The sequence below is a fragment of the Strongylocentrotus purpuratus genome, unplaced genomic scaffold, assembly GCF_000002235.5.
Source record: "Strongylocentrotus purpuratus isolate Spur 01 unplaced genomic scaffold, Spur_5.0 spur5_scaffold_6, whole genome shotgun sequence".
NCBI lineage: Eukaryota > Metazoa > Echinodermata > Echinoidea > Camarodonta > Strongylocentrotidae > Strongylocentrotus > Strongylocentrotus purpuratus.
Genome location: NW_022145612.1, coordinates 47,287,104 through 47,314,361, shown reverse-complemented (window position 1 = coordinate 47,314,361; position 27,258 = coordinate 47,287,104). Strand labels below are relative to the sequence as shown.

The 27,258-nt window shown below is 35.6% G+C and overlaps 1 protein-coding gene across 1 annotated transcript; it reads left to right on the top strand.

Moving 5' to 3' along the window:
- Positions 1–2,289: 2,289 nt before the first annotated feature.
- LOC575999 (cysteine dioxygenase type 1) lies at positions 2,290–26,681 on the top strand. The gene is made up of 5 exons (XM_011681870.2): positions 2,290–2,890; positions 13,915–13,992; positions 15,526–15,686; positions 21,489–21,658; positions 23,654–26,681. The coding sequence occupies exons 1-5, from the start codon at positions 2,724–2,726 to the stop codon at positions 23,705–23,707; spliced, it is 630 nt and encodes a 209-aa protein (XP_011680172.1). The 5' UTR covers positions 2,290–2,723; the 3' UTR covers positions 23,708–26,681.
- The last annotated feature ends 577 nt before the right edge of the window (positions 26,682–27,258 follow it).

Here is a 27,258-nt window from a genome sequence, read left to right as displayed (position 1 = left end):
TGTAAGGCTATAAAAACTAAGGAGCAATGTGTTTCAATGTGATATTTTGAATTTAGTTTTTAAGCCGAGTCGCTTTTATATTTTCTGCATATTTGAATTGAAAAAAAAAAACGGGAAGTGGAATAAAATTAAAGATGACTGTGTGAGATGCCCGGGTCCAGGCGCGGATCCAGGGGGGGGGGGGGCCGAGCGGGCCTTGGCCCCCCCCCCCCCCCGCAAAAAAAAAAAAAAAAAAAGAGAGAAGAAAGGAAAAGAAGGGAAAGGGAAAGAGGAGAGAAAGGGAAAGAAAGAAGAGGAAGAAGAAAAGAAAAGGGGGAAGAAGGAGATCGGGGGGCCGAAAGGGCCTTGCCCCCCCCCCCAATAAAAAAAAATAATAGAAAATGAAGGAAAGGGAAAGAAAAAAGGAAAAGAGGAGATACTGGGGGGGGGGCTTGGGGAAAATCAAATTCAAACGTGGTTTATTTCTAATTTCACAAAGGTGGATTACAAATAATGCTGAAATGACATAATTTCCGAGATTTTTCCTCATTTTTTGTAAATTATACGTTTTTATGTGTTTGTTGGAAATGACAAATTCCTAAATTTACAGCCAGGCAGGAAATATGATTTTTGAGATTCCTACATGTCAGGGCCTGAGGAACGGCGGGGATCGGGAGCCTCGAGCTCCCCCCCCCCCCACTTTTTTTGAAAAAGTATATAAAAGAGAAATAAAATAGAATGAGAGCAAGAAAGAAAGAATAGTTAACTCCCAGTGTTAAAAAATAATGAGGCATCAAAATTATGCTCATCTGACCGTGATTAAAAGCCTAAAACCCTTAAACTTCCGGGGGCTCTGCCCCCTGAATTCCACCTAGGGCCTTACGGCGGGCCCTTAGATGCTCATCTGACGGTAATTTAATGCCTAAAACCCCTGATTTCGGGGGGGGGGGAAGCTCCGCCCCTTGGACCCCACGCCAAATAGTGACCTGCCAGTGTCACAAAATAATAAGGTATAAAAAAAAATGCTCATCTGACCTCAATTAAACGCCTAAAACTCCTGAGCTTGCGGGGTCGGACAAGGTATCAAAATGTGTTTATCTGCCACTATGACCCTCGCACTGACCCTCGCGCGAAGCCAGGGAGGGGGGGGGGGGGGGAGGCGGTCCCCCCAAATCGGAAGAGGACGTAGGAAGAAAAAGGAGCAGACAAAGAACATCTTAACAGTATAGAACACGGTACAAATTACGTCTATGGTACAACGCATCGTCTTCTTTCTCTAATAATTTAATGAAACGTCAAAGCTTCGCGTAGGAGGGGAGGGGTGGGGGACTGAATTCAGACAAGGATTAAGAATCGAGAACGGTACAACGAATCATCTTCTTTCTCTCATCATCTTATGAAACGTCAAAGCTTCCGCGCTTCGCGCGGGAGGGGTGAACCTGAATTCAGACAAGTATTCAAGAGGCGAGAACGGTAATACGAATTTTTAATGATTTAATGAAACGTAAAAGCTTCCGCGATTCGCGCGGGATGGAGGGGAAACTAAATTCCGACGAGGAATATTTTCGAGAACGCTACAGCGATTCGTCTTCTTTCTCTCATATTCTTATGAAACGTCAAAGCTTCCGCGCTTCGCGCGGGAGGGGGGGGGGAACCTGAATTCAGACGAGGATTCAGAGGCGAAAACTGTACCACGAATCATCTTGTTTCTCTAATGATTTAATGAAACGTAAAAGCTTTCGCGCTTCGCGCGGGAGGGGGGGGGGGGGGAGAATCAAAATTCAGACGAGGATTATTTTCGAAAACGGTTCAACGAATCGTCTACTTTCTCTAATGATTTAAGGAAACTTAAAAGCTTCCGCGTTTCGCGGAGGAGGGAAGGGGAAACTCGCCCCTCCCTGCACCGACCCCCCCCCCCCGAATTATCTGTCACTGTTGGTCACCATTACGTACCAATATTTGGCTCGCATAATTTCAAATTTGGCCCCCCCCCCCCCCCCCCCCCCCCTAAGAAATCCTGGATCCGCGCCTGCCCGTTGTCAGTGATAAGATCGAGAGCCACCCCCGTTTCCATCCATCCCACTCGCCTAGGGGTGCTCGGGGTGCTTTATTGATAACCCTTTATTATTGTGACATTATGGTGAAGGAAATTCCCTTCTTATTAGAAGTACCGGTAAAAATTAATGTTAAAATCGATATTGGTCCTAAAAATAATGTACTTTGCAAAGTTTGATCCATCTCAGGCGCTCGGCTTGCAGCGCCGTATCAAATTCATTTCGTACGCTATATACGTGGACGTTGCGCGCGCGCGGTACGGAACAACACGGAACACGTGAAAGTACATCGGATGATAATATCGTACATGGTGGCTTGAAGAATGTTGTCATTTGTGTCACGGATTGACAAAGAGCAAGACGATAATTTGGCTTCATATGGAAGAAGCTCATCTTCTTTTGACTGTGAATTCGCAAATCAACGCATACTACTACTAGATCTACTGATACTTCGTAAAATTAGATCGACACTGGAACTGTCATAGATCTACAGCATCATTAAACTTGAAGCCCTCGCCATCATCAGTTCACCGACCAGCGCCGGAGCAGCCGGGTTACAACTTCTCAAAATCGCGCCTAACTTCTCATCTCGATCTCCCGCAGTGTGAGCTTGCGCTTGTACGTCTTGCCAAGATTGTTCCTCTTCCTCAAAGAAAATTGCACAGGCATAGACCTATAGACTGCGAAAATATGGAAGGGGTCAATTTGAAGCCTGAAAGTTTGCAAGAACTTATTGAAACCCTTCACATCCTTTTTGCCACAGACAAAGTTAACATTGAAGATGTTCAAGCTGCAATGGAAAATTATGAAAGTAATGAAGATGACTGGGAAAAGTATGCAGTATTCGAACATTACAGGTAGGAATTGACTTGATCATTTAAAGTTATTACTTACACTTCTTCTTCTTCGTATCCTTCTTCTTAAATAAACTATTAGGAGACCAAAAGCTTCAGTCTCTGATATCGACTTTCCCGCTGAGATTACATCTGGCTCTTCTGACCGCCTCTATCAATAGACTGAAGTACGTTGTATGTGGAAGTGTGAGGAAGGAATGGCTCAGTTCGGCCAGACCTAGATGAATGAGATATGCAACAAGTTTTTTTTTTCACTCTTTACGTCTTCATTACAGATCCCTCTGTTCATCTTCCTCCATGCAACTAATTCTTGGACCACGAACAAAAACATGTTATGGTGACTGTTATGGTGACAATTTCGTCCCTTTAGACTCAATTTCAACCTTTAGACTCAATTTCAACCGCGACAACAATCCTTGAATATCGTAGGATCACTTAAAATATGCTTCCAATATGTTCATTTGAACCAAATTCATGACCCCATTCCAAAACTTTGTGTTACTTTAAGTCGTTAACATTCTGCCCAACTCGAGTCAAACTTCCATAACATCCTAAAATACCCTAAAATACCCTAAAATACCCTAAAATACCCTAAAATGACTAAAAAAGATACTAAAATGTTCAAATATAGGTCTACCTTCTTGATGCAGAATAACTACTCCTAGGACAAAATCGAAGCTTGTTTGGTCGAATATTAGGTGTTTTTTCAGGACAATGCAATCCTTTTTCCAACCTAAGTTGTATTAAGTCTTTGCGGCTGAGTAGTGGAGGTATCGCGATACAGACCGATAGTAATGAGTGGATAAAGACTTTATTTCCAAGCTATTTTTTCTCTTTTTGTGACTTTAGGGGTTTAGATTGAAATACATTTATAATTGTTTATTAGGTTTTCCTTTATGGTTCAATATTTTTAAATCATTATTTTGCACAGTTTACTCTGACAGAAATGTAGAATATAATCAATAAACCACACCTGTCATTCCTCCGTGATGATGGACTCTCTTTTGATTAACATGTACACTACATGTACATGTGTATATGCCTCATATTCATTATCATTTCAAGACAGTGTGCAAACACTGTATATTCAATGTACATACCTAATGTGATGATTTTTGGGGGGTAGTTTACCATAGTTGTATTATGATTTCCAGATTTTGGTTTTTGGTTTTTTGAAGGGCTTCCAATTTTTAGAGCTGAAGTGCTCTCTGCTCCATTGTATTCCTTTACTGCTAGTGCTAGAGTAGAAGGTTCATGAATCCTTCAGCTTTGTTCTTCTGATTTTTTTTCATTTGATATGTGTTCATTAAGTTGTGTTTGTTTCAGTACTATTATTATCTGCAATCAAATAAGCATGCTGGTTGTCACTACTATCCTTTCCTTGGAGAACTTTAAACTATGTTTTAATTATATGTATCCCTCTTTTTGCATTCGATAATGTCAATAGTATTTTGATGGAAGAAGTAGAAAATGGCTCAATGTATATGACTCCTGAAGAATTTTTGAATCAAGATTTAACCAAAAGCAATGCTTTTTCATTGTTACATATAAATTGCAGAAGCCTGCCTAAACATTATGATGACATAACATCTGTACTCTCAACTCTAGAACACTCTTTTGGTCTTGTAGCATTTAGTGAAACATGGTTAGATACTAAGGTAAGAAAGGAGTTTTATATTGAAGGCTATAATGTGGAGAGTAAATCCCGTAACGACAGGAGAGGAGGAGGAGTTGCATTTGCAATTAGGCATGACATAAGGTACATTGTACGCAATGACATTTCGGTCTTTAACCCTCTTTGTGAGAGTCTTTTTATAGAAGTTTTTAAGCCAGGTAAAAATGTTATTGTTGGCGTTTTTTATAGACCTCCAGATCAATCACAGGCTAATTTCATTGATATCATTAGGAACATCTTGTGCAAAGTGTACATAGAGAAAAAGGAGTGTATATTTCTTGGAGATTTTAATTTTGACTTGATGAAACTAGATGTGCAAAACCTGTGTAATGAGTTGGTGGAACTTTTTTATTCGTTTTGTTTTGCTCCTCTAATTACAAAGCCAACAAGAATAACAGATTCCACAGCAACCTTGATAGACAATATATTTACAAATAGTATCTGCAATATTTTTTCTGGTATATTGACCTCTGAAATATCTGATCATTTACCAATATTTGGAGTTTTTGATTTTAAAGGTATTCATGAAGAACAACCAGCGGTATTCAAACATCAAATTAATGATATGAATGTCAACTGTTTTCTTAGAGATCTCTCTACAACTGATTTTACCTGTTTGCTTTCTGTTTATCATGAGGAGCCAAACCTGATGTATGAGAAATTTATGGAGGTTTTTTCTGAGATCTATCGTACTTGTTTTCCACTCAAAAAAATAATTTATAAGAAAAATCATAAACCATGGTTTACTAAAGAACTGAAAAGGATGTGTTCAAGAAAAAATTACCTTTACAAAAAGTACATTAAAAATCCTACTGAACTCCGAAAAGATTGCTACAACAAATTCCGTAATCTTTACACAAACCAAATTCGTAGTGCCAAAAGAAATTATTACTTTTCAAAGTTTCGTACATTTAAAGGAAACATTAATAAAACCTGGAGAACTATTAATGATATTCTCCAGAGAAAGAAATATCAGAAAAATTCCTCTGTGTTTAAGTGTAACAATTCAGTAGTAAGTGATTCTAAAGAAATTGCTGAGAGCTTTAATGATTATTTTAAAGATGTTGGTCATAAATTAGCTAATATGAACAGGAACGTAACGAATATTAACTGTACCTCTTATTTAAATAGCAATTTTCCTCATACTGCATATTTCTTACCCATCACTGAAAAAGAAATAATTAATAATGCTCTATCTTTCAAAAATGGTAAAGCTCCTGGTTTTGACTCCATTGATTGTTCTGTAGTGAAAAAGGTTATTCATGTCATATGTAAACCGTTGTGCAATATTTTTAACTCATGTATTGAGCAAGGTGTTGTACCTGTTGACCTGAAAATTGCCAAAATTATTCCCATTCATAAAAAGGGACCTAAAGATATATTCTCAAATTACAGACCCATTTCATTACTTCCACTCTTCTCTAAAATCTTTGAAAAATGCATCTATACCAGACTACACGGTTTTCTTGATAAACATAGTATACTTTATAATAAGCAGTTTGGATTTAGGGCCAGGTATTCAACTGATCATGCTCTTTTAGATTTTTTAATACAAGTATCAAAGGCAATTGAAAACAAAGAAATCATTGTTGGTATATTTTTGGATTTTAAAAAAGCGTTTGATTCAATTAACCATGATATCCTCCTTTCAAAACTTTATTATTATGGAATTCGTGGTGTTACTCTTCAATTATTTCGCAGTTATCTAAATGATCGCAAACAATTCACTGTTTTCAATTCTAAAAATTCAAGTTTACAATTAGTTTCCTGTGGTATTCCGCAGGGGTCAATTATAGGCCCACTGCTCTTCTTAATTTATATAAATGATTTACATTCAGTCTCTCCCATTTTGAATTTTATACTGTTCGCGGATGATACAAATATATTTTATAAGCATAAAGATGTTGAATGCCTGACCAAAAATCTAAACACTGAGCTCTTAAAGGTTAGTGAGTGGATTAAAGCAAATAAACTGCAACTTAACTATGAAAAAACCAATGTTATGTTATTTAACTTTCCAAAGACGTGTGTTAGTGAAGTAAAAATATATATGAATGGAAATCTGATTGAACATACCAATTCAACCAAGTTCTTAGGCATTAATATTGATAAAGATCTTAAATGGAAAACACACGTCTATGAAGTTCTACGTAAAGTGTCTAGAACAATAGGAATTATGAGTAAACTTAAAGACATCTTGCCAACCAAAATTCTCATAATGTTATACAACTCACTAATCTTGCCTTATATATCCTACTGTAACATTATATGGGGTTTTTGTAAACAGCATTTACTTAATCGTATTTTCCTCCTACAAAAAAGAGCAGTTCGTATAATTTGCCACAAGCCATTTTTAAGTCCAAGCAGACCTCTTTTCTTGAAACTGAATATTCTCCCAATATCATTATTACATGATTTTCAACTCTGTGTTTTTATGTATTCATATTATCATAACCTATTACCAGAAATCTTTTCTAATATATTTCAGAGCAATAACGATATTCATAGATATAATACCAGGACTTCAGCAGACACTCGTGTAATATATGGTCATTCTTCATTTTCAAATAGTATCTTTTTATGCCAAGGACCCACTATTTGGAACAAACTACCCCCTAAACTTAAACAGTGTGCATCTTTAAACAGTTTTAAGCATCATTTAAAACTTCACCTGATACAGCAAATTTGAATTTGACAAACGCAATTTTTATGTGTGTAATTACCATTGTAGTATTGTATTTTCTTTGTCCCCTTTTTGTTTAGTTTTTTTTTGTGTACATTTTTAGGATCATCTACTTATAAGTTTTTGTAACTTTTTTGATGATCCAACCACTTCGTAATTTCCTTTAGTGTATTTTCCATTTTAGTGGTTTTTCTATGTTTGCAAAAAAGTATTGTATTCTTTGCCTTTGTATGTTTTTATGAAAGTGGTAAATAAATTCAATTCAAAATTCAAGATAATGTTTAATATACATGTACGGTATACTGTACAATGAAGCTTGTGATCTTAGTATATTACTGTTATTCTCACAATGTACATAGTACATACAAAATTATACTTTCTCTCTTTCTTTTTCAAGGTAACAGCCCAGATAATGTTTGGGATAATATTTTGTACATAAATATCTCATACAATTTCCTTTTCATTCCTACCATGGAGTGCAGAACAAACAGAAATGGGGTTGTGTCGTTTATTCGTTTTCCTACTTGAATTTGACTTCTTACCTTTTTGTGTTGAGTGTGCACGTACTGTAGTCCATACCTTTCAACTACATGTAATAGTCCATCAAATTTGTGTTTCAGGATTTGATTTTTTAACCAAATTCTTTACTCTATTATTCTCCATAAGCACAAATCTATTTAACGAATAGTTTGGATGAAGAGGGGGGGGGGGGGGGGGGGGGGGGGGGGAGGAGGGAGGGAGGGGGGGGGGCAGAAGCAGAAGCATGATGGGAAAGAAAAGAAGGCAGGGCTCACAGAAGCTTCTTTTGACTACAAATCAGAAGCTCTTTTAACCAACATGATTATCAGAGTAAGATATGGGAATCACTTATCCTTCATGTTACATATACCTGTATGTGCATTGTGTTTGTAGCGCAGAAGGGTTACTTATCAGATTAATTTTTTGAATGTTTGCATGAGGTGGGTGTGTATGTTTACTGAATAGTGAATAGTTCATGTAAACAAAAACACAACAACCAGCAAGCATGAAAGCAATTCAAAGCATACTACACTCTACAGTGGTATGTTCTAGGTGAAGATTTTGGGCTCAACATTATCAGATTTGATGTTTGTAATCTCACATTGAGACTGTAATTTCAGATTATGAATTACTTGCAGGGGCACATTTACTTTGAACTTAAATTTAACTGAGACAAATCAACAAGTGTCTAGTGGATTTCTGTTTGTACACCATAGATTAGAGCTAATATTGATATTCTGATAATAATCTGGATTTTTGCAGCACTAAGCACTTTATATCTTTAAGCATTGTTCAGATGTATTATTAATTTGGTCATGTGTTATTTAAGTGATAGAGCAACGGGACTCTGGGCAGTTTAAAAGTGACTTGGTAACATTGTTGAAGGTTGATGAAAAAACTGTGTAATTTTTGTATGAAATTTTACTTATTATTTTCCTTCATTTTGTTGAGACAGTTGAGACATATCACTTGCTACTTAGCCAAGCAAGATGCTAAATAAATTAAACTTGTAGGCTTTATCTTAAATAAATCACTGACTTAATCCCTGTGCTCAATTGAATACTGCCCCATATGTTCAATATGTTGACTGAAGTCAATGAATAAGAGAGGACATTAGGCTACACATACAGTATTGCTTGGAATAAAGTAGACACTCACACTGGGCCGTATGCATAAAAAGTAGCAATTGCTTGCAAGCAATTGCTTCAAGCACAAGCAATTGCTTGTCAAGCAAAAGATCAAGCTCGTGCTCAAACCTTTTGCTTGCCTCCAGCAAGCAATTGCTTACGATCTCAACAATAGCGACGTCACGCCGGTGCGAACATCATTCATGGGAGAACAAAGGCGGGTTTCGCATACTAGTAGTGTATTCAAATGTCATGCGTGTGGGGTAGCCTTTCCTGACATGGCAGTATAACATTCCAGGATGACATATTTCAGAACAAAATGAAAAAAAAACACCGATACATGCACAGTTTCCGATAGGTCTCGGGAGCAATTTCTTCTCGATTTATTCTACTCCTGTACAACTTTGGTTTTTCTCTAACGAGCATAAACATGATGCTTAACCGCGAACGTCCCGATTAAGCAAGAGCTCAAGCTGCTATGACGGAGCTTGAAAAAACGTAAGCAATTGCTTATAAGAACAAGCAAAAGGTTCGTTTTATGCATACGTTTTTAAGCAATTGCTTGATCTTTAAGCAATTGCTTGCGGACATCAAGCAATTGCTTGTGCTTGCTAGCAAAAGCATTTGCTTGCAAGCAATTGCTTATGTTTATGCATACGGATTCAAGTAAAAGGCTAGCACAAGCAATTGCTACTTTTATGCATACGGCCCACTGTGTCACACGTGACTGCATGTATTATCCCATAGGCTTTGGTGTGACTTGGTGGTAATGTGTCTACTTTATGTTTAGGGATAATAAGTTAGCATGGAAATCAAATATTAGATTACAGTATTGTTTATTTGACATTTAGACTGATGTAATGAGCATTGTGGAATATTTGCTTTGAGCCCAAAAGCAACTGATAAATATTGATCCACTCAGTCTAGACGACTAGACATATTATATTTTACAGGTTCTGCAACCTTCAAATAAGTTTTAGGATCTTATCGAAGGTTCCGCTTTGCAAATATTGATAATTTCTGTGGTGTGATGATAATGCTGCCTTCGTCAGCTAAAAGTGATATACTTGCAACTGACACAATGGATACATGCAGTATTGCAGTAGCAATCGTGTGGTCATGCAGAGCCTGTTCAAGGCAATGCACCCCCTCTCAAATAAAGAGATCTATAGAGAATGAAGTCAGCATTCTAGTACAAACATTTAATTAGTCAGGATAATGGGGTTTGTCATGGCAACAATACATATCTCAACATTTTGGGGGCTTCTGTAATCTGTATTGCTACATGTACAATGTATGCAGTCCAACATCCCTACAGTACAGTACATGTAAAATAAAAGTACCGGTATACGATCAAAATTTCATCAGGATTTTCATGCACTTTCTCATGGAACACAGATTCACAAAACTTGTTATTTGTCAGAAAATTCATTTTCTGTGGCTTGTTGTTTGAGTGTTTAACTGCTTAGAGGTGATGATACATGTACATGTAAATGTCATGAATACTTCAACATGGAACGAAAGAGAGAGAAAGATTTATAAAAAGGTATTTGAATGATTTGAATTTTTCTGAAGAAGGCTTTACCGTATCCTGTCTGGTTCTGTATAGCTCATAAGCACTTACATACAAAACATGTGATGAATAATGATACACAGTGGTTTAACTCCCATTGGAATATATTTTCTAGACTACAGCCTTCACATAAGTACTGGTAGTGAGCTATTGTAGAAAAGGGTGCAGTTCTGAACTTCTGATGTATAGTAATGAGCACAGTATTGCAGGAATTTTTTTCATTTCGCTTTAACTACACTCCTACACTACAGAAGGAAATAGGAATAGAATTCTTGTTATCCAAATTTTAAATCAACAGTTTTGTTTTTTAAGTTTTCATCTTCATAGTCTTTCCCCCCATATGAAATGTTCATTATCCTTGAAACTTTAAAGGAAGTTATTTGTTACTTCCTAAGACAAATGAATAAATAAACAATTCAACTATATTGCTGACCATGTGGGAATGGTCTGGCAAGGTCATAGACATACATACTGTAGTACTTTTGGGGGAGTCACTCTTGATATGCTTTGCAGGATATAATGTATGTCATGTGTACTGTATATATCTAAAGTTCCTGTGTACTTTACAGCACAGCACACAGAACTCCAACAATGTGTGTATTGTGTAAATTCTCAAATTCACTATGTCCACTCTGCTTGCATGGGAGTCATTTGTGTAGATTGAGGTTATGCCAGTGAACAAGCCCCTGACACACCTCTCCCATTTGACCTATCAGAGGGTGCCATTATCATAGATTTGGCAGAAAGCCAATATAAGAAGAGGGTAGTCATAGCTATCCTTTGCCACACTGCATTGTTTTATAGTCTGCAATTTCAGACCTTTCATACATGTGTTTTAATACGTATGAGATGCATTGTATTTTTTTTTTTTTTTATAAGTTTCTTTTGGGAGATAATTTCCTTTTCAGTTCATTGTTTAAATGTAAATGACAATCACCCTTGGCATGCCTCCAGACAGTACTTTTCATTACAGTAATCTTCCATTAGATGTAAAAGAGATATCTTGTCAGAGCTGTGTTAATCATGAGTCTTATTTTGTTGAGTAAAATCAGGGCATGTGAGTTAAATGGATTCCGCATCTAAGAGGGCCCTTTGAAGCAGTCCGTTGCACCGACAGTCTTTTTTCCCCCTATCATAATCCCCTTAATCCCCCACCCGGACCGCACAGCTCGTAAATCTCACTCCCGAAACTGAGTGACATAGGGCTCGCGAAATGCATTGTTGGAAATACACATCGGCTGCTATCGACAAAAATGGCGGCGTACAGTAGGGAAGAGTATTTGGTAGGCGACGATTTAGACTTTCTGACTGATTTTGAGGAAGATTTGATTCTTGAGCCTGGTGTACGGGAAGTTGGAGACCAATACAAGTTATGCACGTGTGAAATTCCATCAACGGAAAATCTTATTCGTTGCAGCGAACCGGAATGTACGGTTAAATGGTTGCATCGTGAATGCGTAGGCCGCTCCCTGCAAATAGGCAGCATTTGAATACATGAATAGTCGATACACTCACAACATACCACAAATGCACATAATCATCCCGATGCGGTTGATCGGCAAGTTTGACAGTAGACTCACAATTTTAATTTTTAAATTATTCTTTCTAACATCAGAAAGTTGAACAAATTGTATTTTAATGCTCTTTAGGTGTCATCAATCGTCACTATAGTACTGCCTTTGAATGAAATCAGTTGAGTTTTGTACAGTGGTGTTTGAAATGTTGAGAATCAATAGCACAACTTTGAATACACGGCCAGGGTAGTAATGCAGCTATGTGTGTTTCCACCAACAACATCCAGCACGTACAGCCCAGCGAGCACGGCGGCTTTCGCGTCGCCGGCCCGTACTCGGGGTGAAAAGTGGTGATGAATTGACAACTTCTAACCCTCATTAAACCAAATGCGCAAATATACAACACAGTTTCATTTAGTTATTTTAAGAGATAAACTTATGGACTACCTTCCTAGCTATGTAAAAATTTCGGAAACTTTCGGAAAATGTCAATAATTAGAAGAGAACGTGATGATGATGAGAAACTTGCATTCACTCTAACTCACGATTTCCTTGGTCGATTTCGCTGGTTCAGATGGCTACGTCTTCAGAAGAGTTATCCGAGCACAGCGAAAGCATTTGATAACCAATAGAAGGTTGCCTTGTGCCATAAGTTGTCGATTTTGTATTTTTGACTGTTATAGCTATATACATCTTCAATGAGTATGACGTCATTTTCTCGGTGACTCGCATGGCTTCAAAGCCTTTTTTTTACGACCAAGTGTTTGGAGAGCTTAGGGAAGCAGGCCGCGTTGCGTAACACTTCGTAACATTTGGATCGCCAGAGGGCATCTGTGGTCTGATAAGGGCGGCTGTTGATGGATTTGATGGCTGAAGAGGGTTAAATTACTTGTTGTTAAGCCAAGTTAATCTTGAATATCTTTCCCTCGGGAAATTCTTTCGAGACGGAATCTCCATTTAAAGTCTCACCTCCCTGGTAAAATCAAACACTGCAAACTTTAAACTGTTATGTAACAATTAAATACTCATAGGTAACACGATTGACTATTTCCTGAAAACACAAATACACAATAGAAGCAGCTGTATTGAGGAAAATCAGAACATGTCATCATAAGGCCTGTCTTCACTAGCTCGAAATTGCCAAATATCCCGCTATTTGAACTATCCCGATCGCAAACTATCCAGCTAATTTGCGTCGTCATCAGCCCGAAGTTGCAATTAGCGGGATATTTGGTCGGGATTATCATCCCAAAATATCTTGGGATAGTTTGCAAAATATCCAGCTATTTGTCTGGTGCGTCTTCACCAGACCGAAGTTTCAAGTTTCGAGGTCGAATCTCGAGCTGATGATGACGTGATTTGTAACTTCGGGATTATTTCCCAAATCAGAAATAGTGGGCTATTTGGCAATCTCGATGATTGAAGACGCGCCTATAAAGACTTTTTTTGCCTACAACATTAGTTGGTCTGTCACATAGGCCTATTTGGTGTACAGCTTTGAATGTCATGCAAAGGACTACCTATCAAAATGAGTCCCTCAGTGAAAATATCTCTATTATAGAAGGGAATTTTAAAGAAGTGGAGCAAATTTTGCCCATTATAGAAGGTGATCAGAAGAATGCTTTTACTTAGATTTTAAAGATTAAAAACATTTATTTTGAAAGGCAGTTGATCCTAAGATTACACAAGTGGTATAAATAGTGAAATGTAACTAGGAGATGTGTATACATGTTTATATGTTAGTTTGCGAATGGATAAATCTAACAAATGTGAACATTATGATCATTGTTAAAAATGTTGTAAAACATTGCTTCCCTATTTCCATGGTATTTGATCATGATCTTCTGCTTTCTTTTCATGTTTACACAAAGAATAAGGTTGTTTTCCCTAAATCATTAAATGTTCTGATGTAGAGCTTTATTCTTTGTTTGTGCAGGTACACAAGAAATCTTGTTGATGAAGGGAATGGCCGTTTTGATTTGATGGTGCTGTGCTGGTCAGAGGGCCAAGGAAGGTAAGGAAAAAAAACACCACTTCAATTAAAGGGAAAGTCCACCCTTATAAACATGAGAGAAACTAATTAGTGACAGTTTGATCAATACTCCATCAAAATTAGGAAATTTATAAAGTTTTGAAATTGTCATCAGTGAAACACAAATTGGCAACACTGTGACGTACATTGCGCCTTTGCAGGTTCCTCTCCATAAAGTTTCATTTTCTAATGGCTATTGATGACAGAATAGATTTTTTACATACAGGGGTTTGTATAAAAAAAATTAAAAAATCTATAATTATATTTAGGGTGAATGTACATGTATGGGTTTATAGCCATTTTGTCTACAACTAATTCCTACTCAATTAGTCTACCGTAATTAATGGTGTATTACCCGCACTTTTTTGCCGCCGAAAAAAATTCAAAGTCGGGGGTGCGTCTTATACACGGTACACACAAAAAAAAATATTAAAAAAATGAAAGTTTTGATTTATGCCCCTCCACCTGGCGCTATGCCTGGCAATGTCTCCCAGCTCAGTAATCGGTGTGTTGACTCACCACTCGGAAACTAGAACAACACTCAAATTTGTCTGTCATCTTGGTTTGAAAGTAATCTTTCTGATAGATCTCAATATGTAGTTTATAATAATAATTCCTCCAATTTTTCTTCTATTATATGGCGTACCACAAGGTTCTATTCTAGGTCCTCTACTGTTTTTAAATTTACATTAATGATCTTACACATTAAGCTGCACCTTGCAGTTAAATGAAAGGCCTTCCCGCATGGATTTTTTAACACGGACCTGGCTTGCTGCCGACATAGTTTTTTTTTTTTTTTTTTTTTTTAGGGCGAAAAAGAGGGGTGCGGTTAATATATGAGGGCGGTTTATACACCGTTTATTACGGTATTCCCATCTATTAGTCTACACTCTGCTAGTCTCCTATCCACATGGTCCAATAATCATTTCATCTATTTATTTAGGGTAATATTCATTTGATCTAATCTCCAATAAGTCTACTACCCATTTGGTCTATCACTCATTTGGCCTAACTGCCAGTCGGTCTAATTACCAGTTTGTCTAATGACCATTTCGCCTTCCATCCATAAGATCTAATAATCATTTTATGATCATTATTATTTATGATAAAATGATTATGAGACCATGTAGATAGTAGACAGGCTGGGTGTAACTGTTTTTTTAAATATTTTTATTATGGATGACAAAGTAGACCTTTCTAGTCCAAACATGTTCATTATTCAACATTTAAGTTTTCGGATGGCCTGAAACTGGAAGAGGTTAATTATAATTTTGTTATCATTTATCATTCACGAGTACTGTATTTTATTGCATTATTAAGAAATAATGGTACCTTCCTGAAGAGAAAAATCTAAGTTAGCAGTATTTGATGTGGTTCGTAGTAGATGCTGATCATTTTTACATGCTTACATGTAGTTTGATTGCAATGAAATGTAAATATCTAATAAAGAGTGAGGCTATTTGATATCCTATGTTTTCTTTTCTTATTCTTCTTTTTCTTCTTTGAAATTCCTAGCTCGATTCACAGTCATTCCGACGCACATTGTTTTATGAAGGTTCTCGATGGGACGTTGAAGGAATCTACGTTTGCTTGGCCAGAAGAATCAAAGAAAAAGAATGCCATGACTCAGCTAGCATCCAATACCTATGAGAGAGACCAAGTAGCTTACATAAATGGTATGTAAATCTTCCTACATCTTTATTCAATGGATAATATTGATCAGCATTTATCAGAATAACAACAATTTACAATTAAATTTCATGCCATAACTTTACATTTTTGGGCCATTTTCTCAACCTCATATTCTGAAAACTTATGCTATGTCAGAGAAAGGTATTTTGATTGTTACAACAAACTTGTATCAACACTTTTTTTTTCTTCTTCAACATTCGTTGTATTCATTCATTCAAACTCCAAAGCTTTCCCAAAATTCTGTGACAGATCAGCATAATGCACAATGTAATTACATGTACCTGTAAGTGATTTTATACATTGGAACCTTGTCATAACGTGGCACCCGACACAACAAGACAATTCTTACACCTCTTTGTCATTCAGCTTCGACACAATGAGAAATTTGACATTGCACATCAACCTGAATTGTCCCAAGGTGATCGCAATGACGAGGATCACCTGCATCAAGACATTGTTCAAATTTAAACGTAGTTTGATAATTGGTCTGGCAAATTATACAAAGTTTTTTTTTTAATTACTACTCTTGCGTTTTATTTCTTCCTGTTTCCTGAGTTCTGAACTTGAAATTTCAAAGAAATCTACGCCGTACAATGGTAGCTGCGACCATGAAAATCTCACAATATGTAGTTGTGATATATAATTTCCAAACGGGAATAGTTAATCTGTCGATTTTAGTCAAGAAACATTGTTTTATAGATTAATTAATATCTTGACCTTGAGAGGAAGCTATACAACATGAAGAGTTTATTATTTACAATTTCATAACTTTAGAATCGATTTCAACCGCGACAAGTATCACTGAATATTGTAGGATCGCATATGCTTCCAATATGTTAATTTGTATTAAATTTAAAGGGACTTTGTAACATTGTTCAGATGAGAGATAGTGGTGCTAAGACAGTGACTTCAATGCTAGATGTACAATTAAAGATAATCTGAAAATTTGGGCGAAAACAGACCATTATTCATGGTACAAATTGGGAAAAACTGATCCGATTGATTCCTTAATTCTTCCAACTATATTATTACAATTTAATTACATTTTAGGTGAATGGAAATCTCACAAAGCAATAAAATGGCTCTACATTCCATTCCAGACATTTAAGTGTTGACAGATTTTTTATAGCCTGTTTTTATGTCTTTTTTCCATGGAAAAAGGGTTGGGAAAATTCAAAAAATGGTTGGGAGAATTTAGATTCAGAAGCGCCGCACATCGACGCCCGTTCGAACACCTGTTGAACTTTGTTAAAAATCTTCATATTGCGTGAATTAATTTCGGATTTGGGGCATCGTAGTTGGATAATCCATACATACAAACATAATTTTACGTGTTTTGCATCCTGATTCAACAGATTTGTGAAATCAACCATCACAATGTTACTAAGTACCTTTAACATTTTTATTTTCAGAAAATATGCAACAACAAAAATTGAATTCTGGTGACTTACAAAAGTAGCATGGTTTTAAGCAGTGATACAGTACTGTACACAATTTCATTAAATCTGAACTTTTTCTACCCCTCTTCCATTTGAAATGTAAATGTAGTGTGTGTAAATACAGTAGATCGATTAATAATGTATAGAGTATACCTGTTTACTCATTTTACGCAAATTCCTGCTTTTTGAACAGTTGACATAGAAAAACAGTAAGTTGATAGTTCATCACGGGTACATGTAGAATCACCCAACCAAATAATCGGTCTACTATGGGTATTTGTTATTCTCTTGTTATAACTTGGCGCTTGTGAAGGTAAGGATTGTACGGATCGTACAAAAAATACAATACTGACACACCAATGAACTGCATTCCACTATTCTAGTCTCTGTTACCAGCCGTTTCTTTCAAAGAATTCACATTCTATTCTGTACAATGTAAAGGGCAAAATTTTAGGAGTGGTCCAGATACGCAAAGTTTCATGCTGCAAAAGAATGATTGTTACCCCATACAGCTATATACATTCCCATTTATGTATTACGCCTCCAATACCACAGCGATTTTGTAGATACACCAACTTCCGGTGATTCTAAAACACATATTCTACTATACTATGATATGCTAATAACTAATTATCTGCAATTCTTAATCTTGCTCTATACATATAGTTACACATTTTGAAAAATACACAAGCAGTACAGTAAGCTTATTTATTAGTTATAGGTAATAAATCAGCATTTGCAAATGCCAGCACTTGAGAAACTCTCTCAGAAAAACTTGGCATGCTGCAACAAACCAAGTGACTTCTTTTCCTATTGTCAGTAATTTTTTAGGAATTTCCCTTAAATACACCAGGGCGGGTATTCAATTCAATACTTAGACTAAGTAAATGGCTAAGCTAAGAAGTTTACTTATCTCATATCCAAATCGCATTTTAGACTTTTACTTCCCTTAGACAAAATCTAAGGTACTGATAAGCATTGTGATGTCACACGGTCAATTAAAAGTAATGTGCAATTAATGCGTTGCAATAAATGCGCGCTAATATAATTGTGCGCAGGTTATGATACTGCGTAAGAAAATTATATGCCTGCCAATCAAGGCCTCCAATTAATTGGCTTAGTCTGGTAGGGAGCTGTCTTAAATTTAGGGTTAAATACTTAGCCAAAAGTTTGAATTGAATACCAAAATTGGCAAAGTATTTTTTCTAAGCCAAGTACTAAGTAAAAAGCTTAAATTTTGTACTCAAGTATTGAATTGAATTATTGGATACAGACTAGTGCTGTAACATCACGGATATCTCCAATTCCGTTTAACCGCCAGTCAAAACCGGACGGTTTTCGGTTAAACGATTTAAAAAAAAAAAAAAAAAATCTGGAAAACGAAACCGTCCAATTGAAAACGGAATCCGCCATGGGCGGTCGGATACCGGACGGTTAAACGTTTGACTACAGCACTAATAAAGACCCTGGGTCACATATTTGAAGATATAGGAAGGTCTACATTAAAAAAAAACTTTAATCATTAGAGATTTAGGCAAAACTACATTTTCTCATTAGTCGTATTGACAGCAAAGTGTGAGTCCAATACTGTTTTGACGGTTTTGACTGGAAGTCATGTGACTAAATTAGACGAGATATATGAGGATCTTTTATGAACGAATTTCATGTTTTTTTTTCTATTTCTTTCTTGTACACGTCATATTGTGTAATGAAAAGTTCATTTGGTTCATATGTAGGCTCCTCAAACACAGTCTCTTCTGCCAAAAACATGTTTGTCTTTTAAAGCCCTTGTGATTGTAGACAAATAAGACAATACATGGAAGTGGTTTTAATCATAAAGAATGGCAAACACATTGTAGTAATTTTCATTGGGTTAAATAATGAAAGAAGTTTTTAAGTTGATTATTCTTACATTACTTGAGAAGATATAAAGAAGAAGAACAACAATCTGATTGGTTGGGTGAAAATATTTTACAATTGTTTCTTCTTTCCTTATATTTTGTACCGGTACTCAATATGTTTACAATGCAGTATCTAATACGACAATGAAATTAAAAAAGATATATTCAGTGATATCTTGCATTATTTTGTGACCTGTAAAGTGACAGTCTGTTCAAATAATGAAAAATTTTGTTTAATAGGTTACTTATTCATTACCTAAATGTTCTTTGATAATTTGTTATTTGGAGCATGATAGTACAGTGTACATGTACCTTGATTATGGAATTATATTTTGAATTTTCTTATACTCTTCTAGATGATCATCTCACTCTTAAAGAAGAAAAAAATCATTCTTAATTCTGAAAGGGGGAGGGGTGCACATAAACTTGTTTTCATATATATGCAGAAGGTACCGATTTATTTGTTTGGCTATTTACTCTATATTCTTATGGTATTCCCAGAATGATAGACTATTTTTCTTCTATTTTCTTGTAGAGCAAATCGAATTTTAGACCAAAAGCTTATTTTTAGGCTAAGAGCTTGTAACAAAAGATAGATGAAAAATACATATTCAGAATTTAAAATAGTTTAATAATATTTTCTGTTCTATTTTTTCACTGTTTAACTGACTAGTTTAAAGGTATTACAAAGCTTTGGTATGGGGTCATGAATTTGGTTTAAATTAACATATTAGAAGCATATGCGTTCCTACAATATTCATTGACCGTTGTCGCGGTTGAAATCGAGTCTAAAGTTATGAAATTATAAATAATAAACTCTTTATGTTGTATAGTTCCCTCTCAAGGTCAAGATATTAATTTAGCTATGAAACAATATTTATTGACTAAAATCGACCTATTACCTATTCCCGTTTGGAAATTATATTTCACAACTACATATTCTGAGATTTTCATGGTCGCAGCTACCATTGTACGGCCATATAGGCGCTATTTGAAATTTATCAAATTTTACCGGGAGCACCGGTAAATTGTTATATTCAATTTTTCTCGAAAACAGAAGTGTTTTAGGGGCTAATATTTTTAGTGCTTATAATACATCCACAGGGAAATCCAAATATATCAAAATTGTAAAGATTCACTATCCACCCAATTTTCAAATTTCCCAAAACTTTGTATTACCTTTAAGACAAATTTATTTTGACTAGGGTATATGTAGGTCTCAGCAAAAACATCTCCAACATACGTGCTTGCACGTCAGAACTGTCCATCATTCACTAATGGACAGGCTACGTACGTGTATAGCCTGAGTTATCACGTTTCATTATTAAATATCACTCTTGTAATCAAATTAAGCTTGGTATGCAGGCTTGTTCGCACGGCAAAAATTTGTAACAAATTAAGTTGACAACTTCAATTTCAATGACTTATTATATCTATAATTCCTAGATAAAAGAATGCAAAGAATGAATTTAGAGGCAATTTTCCCGTACATGAATAGGCTTCACTCGTAAAAACACACCTTTTACAAATTAAATAGTGATCTAATAGTGGGAACCTGACTTATTGGTTACTCTATGCATTTGGTTTTTCAGGAGAGTTTCCCTTGCTTAACTTGATTGTAAATCTAATTTGAATTATCGATCTAGAAGTTTGTAATTTTCTTAAGGGCTTTCAAGTCTGTTTATGGGGGGAGTTGTTTTGAGTATAATTTGTTTAATATTTCTTAATTCAATGATGGCATGCAGCTATTAAAAGTACACGTACAGTTGCTGTACATGTATAAACTACAACAGCCAGGAAATAAGTTAATTGATGTACATGTATATTGACGTAACAGGGAGAGTCACTTGATTTTACTCTTATGTAATTAGCTTGGTAGTCTGAAAGTCACGATGAGTAAGAAGGTGCTTGTACATGTACAGGTACCATTAACTTGATCGTCAAAGCCATGAAAAGCTTTGCATATGTATGCTCATTTATAATGTGATTAAAAAGATCCCAAAATGATTGAATTAATTAGTGGATGGATGAATGAATCAATCAATCAATCAATCGGTGGAAGGGTGGATGATTGAGTGAAGGAATGAAAAAATAATCAATGGATGGATTGAATGAATGAACAAATGACAGGATGGATAAATAGTTGGACAGAAAGATGGACAAATGAATAAATGAATTAATGAAAGAACAAATGAATGAATGGTTGAATGAAAGAAATGTAAATAACAACTTAAACCACAATAATTCAAAATTCTTTCAGTAAAATAAACATGTACTTCAGCAACCTGCATATTAAGACCATTTGCCTACAGATTCTGCTTCCCTGTTTTCCTTGAACAGTCTTTATACGCAGGTTTGATATAACCTGTAGCCCAAGTTCAAGTCATAGCTGAATACCAAAATTCAAGTTTTGTTTCTTCCATCTTTGTTTCTTCCATCTTACTAGATTCTAAGGGTCTTCATCGGGTGGAGAATCCCAGCCACAGTGACCGCGCCGCCAGTCTTCATCTCTACTCTCCACCATTCCAATCCTGCCAGTGCTTTGATCAGAGGACGGGTAAATCAAACACCAGTATGGTCACCTTCTGGTCTAAATACGGGGAGAGGACACCTTATGTAAGTCAGGCCTGATAATTCTTCCCGATTTTACCCCTATTTTCCTGATTTTTCCCTTATTTTCCCCAATTTTCTTACTCAAAAAGGGGGGGGGGGGAATGTTGTTAGATGCCATTTTCCCAACCCTGAATCCCTTTTTTTTTAACTCAAGAGAGGGGTGGTTTAGGGGGGGGGGGAGAATTTTTTTTAATTTTTAATTATTTTTTTTAGTGCTCAGTATCACCTCAGGTAAGTATACATGTATCATTGGGGAGAATCATTATGAACAGAAATAACCGTCAGGTCGGGGGTTCTTCATCAAAATTGATATACATGTAAGGCAACTTTCCCATAGATCTATAGGCCTTGTATACATGTACATGCAGCACCTTTGAGACTCAAACAATGGATTTTGTTTCAGACTAGCAACTACTTGGATTTCCCTACACTTAAAGTTCAAAATATGACAGGAATCATAGCTACATGTAAATGAGCTTCAAAATGTAATATTATGGGTCGACAATTTACTTGTATGACATGTTTGTGTTGGAATATAGCTCATTAATTTAGTCTAATACTAGGTTATTTCCATTCTATTTTTATTGTTATTACAAAGTTGACAAAATGAAAGCTTCAAATACCGGGTTATTATGATAGTGAAAAGCAATCGTGAATCAGAATCACTGCCAAAACCGCTCATCAAACGGGAGGAAGAAGAAATTTTCCCCTTTACCTTGAAAAGGTTCTAGAATCGGATATCTTGCCTGTAGTGGCGACCACCTGGCAGGTTGCCACCAAAAACACGTCACTCTTTAATGCCTGATGCAACCTATATCTGGTTCACTGTGTTCTATAGGCCATGTATGTGGGACACCTCATACATGGCCTACAGTGAATGCTAAAAATGGAATGTGTTCTAGAGGTCGAACCATTAGGTCCACATGCTTCAACTTTGATCATGGGATCTCATGCATGGTGTCATGATACTGATGGTAAACATTCATGGAAACATCCTGTAATGACAGCTCTGGGAAAAAAATATATGAGACTAAATAAAAATGTTTTAAAAAGAAAAAAAAAAAAAGGAAAAGAAAAGTGTATATCACCCTTGAGGATACTTTTTGTTAATAAAAACCTAATTTGAATATTTAATTATATACAATCACTTTGTGATTGTAATCAAAACCAAAGTATACCTCTCGGTGTTGGCGATCTTATTGCCTGTATGAAATCATAACATTTTCAACTGGTCCCATTCAAACAAGTTTATTCATATAGAAAAAGGAATTGAAGTAATTAGAATTAATAGGTAAATAGTTTTCTAGAACAATTTTTCCATCTTTCTCGATGTTGATAATAATACATACATTGATGTCAGCTATGCAAATCACACTTGATAAATCTTTGTTCCATGTCAAAATAGAAAAAGTGATATGAATATTTGTCTTCTTTGGCCCCGAAAATATCACAGTATACACACAGTATGAAATTAGGAAGTTTAATCAATTTGTGGCACTGAATGAGTTAAAAAGAATGAGTGAAAGACGGTGATAAATTTTGGCAAAAGGAATTTGCCTGTGCATAACTAGAGGATGACAATGAGTCACTGTAACTACAGGGGGGTGTTTCACAAAGACTAAGATTGACTTTAAGTTGGACTCAACTATAGCAGGTCATTCATGTCACTGTCTACTCTCACCAATATGATCTTTAGAAAATAATATTGTTTCCTTCAACAGTGAATTATCCAAAAATGAAAATTCTGTAGATTTGTGATCATGATCTGTACATCCTTTGAGAGACCAATGCCATTTAATGGTGAGAGCAAACAGTGGCATGACAGCCTGCCATAGTTAGGTCCAACTTAAAGTCGATCTTAGTCTTTGTGAAACACTCCCAGATGATATAGCATGTCATGTGTTGAGATGGATCAGGATGTGGAAAGGTCCTTCCCCTTCTTCTTTCCCATGTGACTGGTTCATGACATTTTTTTTCCACCTTCTTTCCGCCCTACAGAAACCCAGCCGCTCTACGTCTGTATGTCCTGAACCTGAACCTGAGAACAACTAGAAGTCAACCGGATCAGTTCCCCCATCCACGAGTGACTCATCAAGGAGGCGTAGAAGAGGAAGGGGCAAAATCACCAGTGTATTCTTAAAGACTTTGATATCAGAGAGACATGAGTTACATGTAGGCTACATCTAGTTTGATCTGGAATATGACTGAATTGCGCTGAAAAATTTGCAGTTTTAAAAATAAACATCCATTATGATTGTGAAGATTGTATGAAAAGTATTAGGGAATATCATTTCGAAATTTGCCCTTTTTATTTGTTTGTTTTTTGCCTGTGATCACCGCTGATTTGTAAGCTGAGACTGAAGGAAGCACTAGACAAGGGTGTAGCCAGCTATCTCTGCAGTATGGGAGCGGAGATTCTGTGGCTGCAACTCAAGTGGTTGCCTCCAAAAGAAAATATTTTTTGCATGTTGTTGTTTATTTTGCTCTATTCTTTCTTTATTCATAATCAGCTGTTGTACATATATCTTAAACAACTCTTAACTGATAACCCATGCCTCATTACATGTAAAAGAAATTCATCCTTGTACATAATACATAAAACTGAAATGTCACAATGATTTGTGACACCCAAAAAAAAAATCAAAACAATCATATTTGACTACAGCAATCGCGAATGTATTTTCCACAAGTGCCTTATTATATATTTTTTATTCCAGAAATAAAATGAAATGTATTTTATGAACAAAGATGGTGATGGAATATCAGATTGAAACCAATGTTGTAAAATCCAGCTCGGTGTATTGTAAACTTGGTTAAATTAGTTTCCTTACTCATGTAACTTTAACCTTTGTGGTAACAGTATCAAAATAGTTATATGTGGTCTAATTGCAACTACATGTATCTGCTCCTTTGTGTATTCTTTGTTCTTTCTTGTATCTTATTAAGTCCATGTTTGAACCCTGACAGAGTGGGCACAGTTCTTTTATTGATTTATGGAACTCCAGGTATCAACCTCTTTATCCTGTCAAAATTTCAGTCATTTTGAAAATTTATGAATTAACAAAAATCATGTCATTATGATTAAGAAATCAATGTCTTATTTTCACTTCATGACTTTATACTTTTTATGTATCATAATATTATAGTAATCCATATTTTAAAAAAGAGAAAGAGAGGAAGGGAGAGGGGTTGTGACAATTAAGGACTACAAATGGGTACAAATCAGGACTCCAAATTAGTTTTGTTTGTTCGTTTTCTTGTCGAGGTCATTTTAAAATCAGGTCACATTCGCCAAATGACTAATGGTTAAAATTGGTGGTTATTTGTCCCTGAAATCTAATTCAACTTGATCTCATCTCATCTGTATTGCTTTCACTTATCCATATTGCATTGAACCATTGCCTTGGTGTGCAAAACAGTTGATGTAATATGTAACAGATCAGCAGAATAGTGGAATGCTTTATTATCTTCAACTACAATTACCAGTATATCCCTTAAATCTAGTAAAATTTCAATCCATTCAATATAATTGATAGTGCAGTACCCTGCATAATCCGGTCTGTATTCAAACCAGTATTGTGTGGGTAGTATAGAACACTGGTGAGCCATATGATAATAATGTTACGCTTTCTTGCACATCAATTATTTATGTTAAAAATCTCCAATTCACCATCGTGCTAATTTAATGAGGACTGCAGGGTTTTATTATTCCTGAAGGTAGTAATCTCCATATTAAAAGTGAGGGTCATCTGAGCATATTGATATTTCCAAGTACCTGTATTTAGAATTGTGTTTATTATTTTACCATTTATTTTAGGACAAGCTGTATGGAAATAGGCTCCAACTTCCAAGTTATCCCATAGAATATTGTATTGTATAATTGTTTTTACAGTACAGCATAGTAGAAAGCTAGAAATTGTTTGGGCTATGGAGTTATCAATAGCATTTAACAAAATAAATATCTTGTTGCAGATCTTCCCCGAGAGTGTTCCTGATTAGGAGATGAATGAAGACATTATAACATATTATTATATAAATGTGCAGCTGAAGTTAAATGTTTTCATTTATTAACTTTGTTTGTGAATGATCTGCAGCAATTTTATGTACCGATTCTAGTATTCAATTTTGCCTTTCTATTATCTTTGATGACTTTTCTTGCGATGACGACACAATCGCATCAAAATGATCAGGTGAATTTGAAGCAGCAGTGTTTACATAATGGCTGAAATGTTGTGAGAGATTAAAAATTGGAGAAATATATTTATTTGATTCTCGACAATGTGCTCTTTGATGTATTCAAACTGCAGTACCGGGAATAATTCAGACCTATTTTCTTTCTTTCATTCATAATAGAGTATGCCTTATTCGGAGAAAGATTCCCCCTCTCTATGTTCTTTTTCACCCTGATGTTCCAATTCAATCAGTTTTATGAAGTATTGTATCATTTTATTATTTGCACATGGTATTTTTTATAGACTTGACGATTAGTTTGAGACACTCGTAAAAACCAGAGTCAAACATAACCTTGGGAGCTGAATTTCTGTTATTTCCGTTATGTGCTTGAGTTGATAATTCATGATAACATTGTATGTTATGTAAATTGACACAGATGGCACTGTTGTTGACTTTGCACATATGTATGTCATTGAACAAGTACCATATGGCTTTATTTGAATGATAAATCATGTAATGTAAAGGGTTAGACCAAGAGAATATGGATTACAACTATTTAATCTTCAAAATGGCAACATTTTAAGTTGACATTAGTATAATATTACATGCATATCAGAGCTGCCAACCTCCAGAACCGAAAATCAGTAATCACAAGGCTCAAAATCAGTAATTTTGGGTATAAATCAGTAATTTCCTATGCGGCGCTATGACTCTAATAAAAACGGCACGCCAACATTGCACAGACACATGATTATCTGACATTTTTGGTGATTTTACTCACACAAAGTTGTTAAATAATGAGTTTCATATCATCACAACACAGTCTTCCAGGAAAAATGGGGGAAAAAAAAAATATATATAATTTTTTTTTTTTTTTTTTTTAAATCCGTAATTTTAAACAACATTCCGTAATGGTCGTTAATTTCCGTACCAATTACGGGAAATCCGTACTAGTTGGCAGCTCTGCATATGTGACTTGCTAATGTATTTTATCTTTTTTTAAATTATTGTTTGAATCCAGTGATATAGCTTTGATGTTGAGGGCAAAATCTCCTTGGTTAGACCTAAAGACTGAATTATAACTATCTGATCTTTATGAAATCTCTAAAATGGTAACAAAGTTGATCAAGTAAAAGGATAAGACAACTTTTTAAAGTTCATAAGTTCAGTTTATTCTCCACAACAATAAAGTAAACAAGTAGACAAATAAATACAAAAAACCTATAAGGCGAACAACTATGACAAAAACAAAAACAAATTATGTGACCAGTGACTGTCATATTGTGTACCAAACAGTTGGACAATATTAATCATTTGCATATTTGACATGCCTTGTGTTATCAACGAGGGCCAACGCGTGTGTGATACAAAGATAAAGCAATTATAGTATGTGATTGGTAATTTCAATATGACAACGGTATTTGCATGTT